The 7,083-nt window shown below is 36.5% G+C and overlaps 1 protein-coding gene across 2 annotated transcripts; it reads left to right on the top strand.

The window, feature by feature from the left end:
* Nucleotides 1-125: 125 nt before the first annotated feature.
* On the top strand, nucleotides 126-4,618 carry LOC114914498 (zinc finger AN1 domain-containing stress-associated protein 15). 2 transcript variants are annotated; one of them, XM_073243644.1, is made up of 3 exons: nucleotides 126-2,771; nucleotides 3,430-3,469; nucleotides 4,333-4,618. In XM_073243644.1, exon 1 carries the CDS (start codon nucleotides 2,327-2,329, stop codon nucleotides 2,768-2,770), a length of 444 nt encoding a protein of 147 aa, XP_073099745.1. In that variant the 5' UTR covers nucleotides 126-2,326; the 3' UTR covers nucleotide 2,771; nucleotides 3,430-3,469; nucleotides 4,333-4,618. The 2 variants fall into 2 exon arrangements, with proteins under 2 accessions (XP_073099745.1, XP_073099744.1); XM_073243643.1 differs by lacking the exon at nucleotides 3,430-3,469.
* Nucleotides 4,619-7,083: the final 2,465 nt, after the last annotated feature.

Here is a 7,083-nt window from a genome sequence, read left to right as displayed (position 1 = left end):
GGGATTCAAAAGCGAGAATCTATCCAGATCTATTGACCCAAAATCAAGCAGCAGAATCTAAATATCATGTTTGAGGACATCAAGTTTGATCCTACTAGAAATATTTGCAAAGCAGGCAAGATATTTTTAGTTCAGCCTGGTAGCTTTTGGGTGGAATGCTGATATCCCTTTATTCCTTACATACAAAACATTCATTGGAAAGCCATAGCAGAGAAAACCATGACTGTGGTGCAATGCTGAACATGCATGTGCCAGCCAAACTGCTTGTCTACCGAGCAGCGTATTACATATATGGGTTTAAGTCCCATATTACTGTTGTACTTGATGTCTTGTCCCTGAAGGGCCTAGAACGAATTTATTCCGGAGCCATAAAATTGACATAATGCAATCTTTTAGTGACCTGTTAAATGAAAAACTACGGCTGTGATTTTTTCAGCATTTTCCTGCCCTTGTCAATGAATCTACTGCAACAAATATCATATCACTAGTGACTGAAAAATCTATGGTGTGATTGTAGAATGGATATGCTGGTTGCTTTTGCCTTCTAAGCTGGCGGAGTAAATAATCACAGTACAATGATTTAAGCCCCTTGCGATCTTTTTCAGCCTCTGCAGTGAGCCAACTGTTCACAGTTCACAATCAAACAAGTCCACCCAGGCACCTCAAATTCTCTCCCTAAAATTTAACCATGGCAAAGGGTTGCAGTCTACATGGTCAATTGGCTCGCAGAATGCAGGATAGCACTTAAAGATTCAGACAATGTTTTGCAACATCAAATTTCCAGATGCTTCATTTAGCTTGTAATTGTCAGTGATACTGGGTGTCGAATGATGAATTAGATTTAGCAAGTCATCCCATGTTACCATAGTAAATATGCTTGGCATCAATTCCATGATGAATAATTTTATAAAAAAGGAACTAAAAATATTTATTATGGTATATTTTTTTTTTGCAGCTATGGTTTTTGTGACCATCACTGAAACGGCTCAACAGCAGAATCCTGGGCCTCTAGCTCACATTATGGGACTCGGTCCCCACAGCGGGCATGGCCGCATGGCCACCCATCATTATAACCTTCCATGAGCAATATGAAAATATGAAATGTCCAAACATCTGTACAAATTGAAAAAAACGCAAGTAAATTTAAAAATTTATTTCCAAAAAGTATTTTATGTTTACCTATAAATAAGTTGTGTAAATGTATATTGATGCTGTGAATTAGTGGATGAGAGTGTTGGCGACTGGTATGTGATGGCTCTGTAGGTAATACATAGAAGTGTGCCTCCAACAGCATTTTTATTTTATTTTTACCCAAAAAAGAAACAATTTTTTTCTTGTTTTAAATAATCTGAATATAAAACAAAATTAATTTAATGGGGGAAAAAAATAAAAACCGGCAAGGTAACCAAAGCGGTGTTGGTCTTTAAAGCAGCCTTATCTGACCGGCATGCTGCCATCGTTTCGTTCCCCTTGCTTGATAGGTGGTCCAGAGATCAGACGGCTATTGGGACTCAAAGGTGCATCAAAACTCACTGGGGCCGTTCAATGATTGGTGGCTCCAAGTTGGCTTCTGGGGACCATAAATTTTTGCTTGCGCCGAAAGATCATACAACCATTTCTTTATTACCTTTATATTATATATCATGATTATTATTAATTGCTTCTTTTTTATTTTATTTTTGTCTCCACCACCACCAAAGCTCCCACCTTTACCTTTTCTTCCTCCCCTGTTTCCACGAATTCTCACGCCATTTGCCCCAAAATTCCTCGGTCCGATCGACCGAGCTTGTTCCATCTCCGGCCATTTCCGAGCAGATCTTCGATCTTTTTTTGCTGCGAGCCATCTATTTCTCTTAAAAATGGGAAAAAGTTCGATCCTTTGAGGCCGATTTCGGGGCATCTTCTCCATTCTTAGCGTTCCACCGAGCTCTCTTGATTCGATTCGTTTCTAGGTAGATAAATCTCCTATCTTTGATTCTTCTCGTTTTTCTAGCTTCCATCAGGCCAGGAAATCGCTCCTTTTTCGATTCTTGGCGGAAATTTTCGGTCATCGTTCTCTGTTTCTTAATCTTTGTCGTCTCGAATTTTCTCTCTTTAAGTCATCATCCAAAAAAATCCCGTTTTTTTTTTTTTTGGTTCGATTTCCACTAGAAAATTGGTATTTTTCCCGATCATAGTCTCAAAAATCTCTTTTTCTTCGATTTATAAATCTTTCTAGTGTTAGCTTATAATTCTGTGGTCCATTCTCGCTTCAATTACCGTCGATCTATTATCCTCTCGAGCTATATATTTCTGGGATCCTTTCTATCCATCTTAGCGCAATCAAATGGCCCAAGAAAGCTGTAATCTTGACAAAGATGAGGCCGAAATCCTGAAACCCTCCTCTTCTTCCTCCCCTTCTCCTTCTCCATCCTCTCCTCCTCCGTCTTCCTCATCGCCTCCTCCTTTATTCATGAAACCCTGCGAAGAATTCCCGGTCCAGAGGCCGGAAGCTCCGGCCGCCGCGGCGTCGCCAGCCGCCGCCGTGGTCTTGACCACTCCGAAGCCCGACGAGGAAGCTCAGTCACCCGTTCGGTTTAGTAACAGGTGCTCCACCTGCCGGAAAAAGGTGGGCCTGACTGGATTCCGGTGCCGATGCGGCGATCTCTTCTGCGGCCGCCACCGATACTCCGACACCCATGACTGTTCCTTTGATTACAAGGCGGCCGGAAGGGAGGAGATTGCAAAGGCCAACCCTGTTGTTAGAGCTGCTAAGATCATCAAGATCTAAGGTTTAAAATCTTATTTTCTTAATAAATTTTCTTTTCGCCTGGATCCTTATATCTGCTAGTTTTCCCCTGTAATCAGTTGTTGGGACTAAATATCTAGTTGTTTACACATCAATTATTGGCTTTCATTAGCATTTTGGTTTGGATGTATGAATTTTAATATATGCTTGTTTAACTGGAATCTCATGGTTTTTAGATAATATAGATTTTGATGTTTGTGGAATTATTGTTCCTGGAATCAACCTTTGTTTCTTGTTTTGCAACTTTTAATCTTGGATGCATGATTTAAAAAAAAAAAAAAAAAAATGCTTGTCTAATTAGAAACTCATGGTTGTTGGATTGTATAGATTTTGATGTTAGTTGAATTATTGTTTTTGGAATAAGCTTTTTTTTATCCTTGTTTTTTGCAATTATTTTTAATCTGTATGATCTATCTTTGAATGGGGAGAATTTGATTCGGTTTTATTTGTCTCTTTTCCTTTTGCTTTTATCTTTTCACTGTTGGGGCATTGAAGTGTTGAAAAAAAGGGTGTATGTTAGAAAAGATGCTGTGGCTCAGCTTTCTGTTGTGTGGTAGAAAAGATAGCTTTGTTATTGTGGAGGGGCCCTTGGTTTTTTGTTGATTCCTTATTGGCAATATATGGCTTTGGATTCTCTGTAGGTTGTGGACTGGATGTCTCTTAAGGGCTGCAGTCTTGAAGGTCGTATTCTGGAAATTTTTTTAGTTGAAATCTCCTGAAGAGGTTTGAATTTTTTGATTGCTTGATATAGCCAAGAGCTACAGGGAAATTGGGGTTAAACATTTTGATGGAGATGCAGTTACTTGGTCTGTTATCTCTCAGAGGAATGGTTAATTAATCTTTCCAATGGATCAAAACTTCATTCTTTTCACTTTGCAGAAGAGTATGTGAGTTTTAGGATATTAATTTGATGATCCAGCGTCAGTTAGTCATGTGCAAATGGTATTGAAATATCTATGAAACATGTGAATTTCATGAGTCTTTTAACAGAACATGTGAACTGCTTTCTTTCTGTCTGTGGCATTTCTTTTTTTCATGCTTTTCTGGGTTTTGTATGTGTGTCAATGTGTCACCAACATAGTTCATTTGAATATGGAGAGTTTGTTGCTTCGAACCTCGAATGATCGGATCAGTTGTTCTGAAATGTTCTTCGGTTTGGTAATCTATTTTATTGGCAAAGTGATATAATTTTCTAGCAATATTCTATCATTCATACTAAGCTATATTTTTTTCTTCATGTTCTTTTGTGAAAGGAAAAATTTATGAAACATATTTATGTCAAAATTCTCTTCTTAAAAGCAATCCATTAGTTTGGCTCGCATGGAGTCGACACTGATTCCTTCTAATAGACGAAATATCAAAATGTGTTCACTAGTTAATATACAATCACTTCCGACATTTTTATATGTTTGGCCATAATTAAACAATATAAATGATTTGATGGGTTGTTGGGGTTTGTTTTCTTCTCTATTTCGAGGGGGGAGCATGGAATCCAAGCTTTTGTTGATGTACCCAATCTTTTGTGTTTGTTGTTGTTACTGTAGGTTATGTGATTGTGAGGTGGGAGGCTAGCTGGAAATGTCTGGAAGTGGATACATGCATCTATCTGGTGGCGAAAACAAAAGCTTTTTCAAAGCGTTTGCTTGGCTCTAAGAAATTGCTGTATTATTGCATTCTAAGCTCTTTGTCAACAGTCTAATATGGAGGCTTTGAGATTGAGAGCAACGAGCAACCTTCCGGTCAGCAAGGGCTCGAACAATCCCATCCATCCATCTTTGATTATTCTCAATTGTGATAAATTAAGTCCTTGCGCTTGGTGTTTTCTTTTCATTGGCTTTTCCTAACCATCAATGATGTGGTCAATTGTGCAACCTAATCAAATAGGCTTCCTGGATTAGATTCTATTTCATGACTGGTATCAATGTTTTAATATCAAACAGTGATCCATTATGATATAATAATTAGGCGACCTTTATGATTTTGTCCATAACATTTGTTTGAGAGCTGGGAATGGTGGTGGGCGTTAGGTGTTTCGCTGGGAAAGAGACAAAAGGTGACACCAAACTATGAAAAAGATGCAATGGTGGAATATTTGATTAAACTAGGAACCTTATTGCATATTTCTATAGATTGTAGGATTTGAATCGGAAGTTTAGGGAATTAATTGAGGGATGGTCATTGGTTGGCAGTTAAAAAAAAAAAAAAATTGTACATTGCCTATTGGATTGTTAAACATGCATATTGCGTGAGAACCATATTTTTAAATCTCTTTGCAAACGATTTAAAAGCATTGTACCCAACTCATGAGGCATTTCTGTGGCTTAGAAATTTAATTTAGCATGGAAAAATCTTCTATGTCAGTGAAGGCAAAGTACTCATCCATAACCTCCTGCAGAAGATGAGGTTGGGCCCTCCTTTGGTTAGCTTTACATCTATAATTTAATCAGCGGATATAGAGCTAAGCTATGACACCAGATGATGTTGGCAGTTTGGTTTTTATGAGTCATTTCATGCCCACAAAAATAGGAGCAACAATACAGGAAGGGGGAGAAAAAAAAAAAAAAAAAAAAACTAGATTACAATAGCATAAAGCTTATTTGGGTCTTTGATGTTAATATGATTAAGACTTCATTTGTTGTCCTATAGGTATTTGAGGTATGGTGAGGGTTCTCTTTTGTACTTAAATTGTTGATAGATTATTTGCAATAACTTGGATAACTGAAGGGACAATATGGGTTTCCAACCCTGACGTAGCCTTTACGTTTCCAAGGACATGCTACAATGACAGAGTGAAAACCAAATGTTATGCTAGTGGAAAAGGTTTCCAATCATTAACACAACTTAGATAGGTTTCAAATATTCTTAGGTCGATTAATCACAGATCCTTGTCAAGGGGTGGGAAATCATAGTCACAAGATCCGCAAGATAAGGAAATCGATTAGCTAGAGAAAAGGATTCAGGATTTAACATGGACAATCTAGGGAATTCACCAAAAGTTTCGAAATAATTGGGATGATTTGGAGGTTGAAACAAATTGATAAAGATAAAAGCTAAAAATTGCTGTGATGTTTGTATATATTTACTCAAATCATATGAAAAATGAAAAAAAAAAAATTGTTATGAGCTACGGCAAAAATTACGAACATCACCAATAGATATGGTTATTACTCAGTAATGTATGTTTACTTGTAGAAAAGTCACCAATAATTCTTCAGTAAATCATAATTTTTGAGTTATTAAACAATTTAAATTAATTGGCATGCCAAAGAATAACTTGGATTATTTCTCCAAAGAAAAGCATAAAATAATTTTATGTTTTCAGTAATTTAATGTTGTTTCATGGATTTAGCATTATTAGTTTAAGAATTTCCATACCACCATCATAATTAAGGCATAACTCCCTACGTCCCATTATTCTGTCATATTTGATGGCATCATTAACTGTCTATTCTCTTATGTCCACATTAGACTCATCTATTACTCAACCCGCATCCAAGATGACAATTGTGATAAGTAGTTAAAATCTAATAGCTATGAAACACATTAATTTGCATTGTAACCATTTATCAACTTGACTTACCTGAGGCAAATACACAAAATACCAGTAGTTTTATTCAAAGTGCTCTCCTCAATTGTATGCGCTTTACATTTGCCTAAAAGAATTTTGGATCTAGAAAGCGAGAGAGGGCTTAGAAAATTTGTTTGTAGCCCAATCTTGTAGTAAATAGAGAGAGAAATAGTTAGGTGAGATACATCATATATTGCTTCCAAAAGAAGAAAAGAAGAATGTGGCCCAAAAAAATATCAATCAATTCTTCTATTTTCAATTCGGAGGAAGGAATATCCTCTTTAATTTACTAAAAGGACAGAGGACATCCATAACCAAAGAGAAAAAGAAGTGAGCAAGTTTAAGAAGGAAGGGACTATGGTGGGCTTTCTTCTTTTGTCATTGATTTTCTTATAAGAGGAAAAGTTGGGGACAAACTCAAAAGCGAATATGATATTTCCCAAGGCTCATAGTTTGGGTAAGGAAGAACAATTTTATTTATGTTTGAAAGAAATTATCATCTTCATTTAATGAAAAATAAAATGAAAGGAGCAAAAGGAAAAAAAATGGACTTACATCTAAGAATGAAGAGTTTGAAAATCACATAGAATATTATTATGCATGATATACATATTTTGATCTTTTCCTATTGGTTTAAGCTTTTGGGTTCTAGTGATATGTTAGTATGGTATTAAATCTCAAGTTTAATGGAGATCACAACTTTGAATCACCTTCATGCTATCTTGGC

This window comes from Elaeis guineensis, chromosome 9 (assembly GCF_000442705.2).
Source record: "Elaeis guineensis isolate ETL-2024a chromosome 9, EG11, whole genome shotgun sequence".
In the NCBI taxonomy this organism is placed as follows: domain Eukaryota; kingdom Viridiplantae; phylum Streptophyta; class Magnoliopsida; order Arecales; family Arecaceae; genus Elaeis; species Elaeis guineensis.
This window is presented reverse-complemented; position numbering and strand designations above follow the sequence as displayed.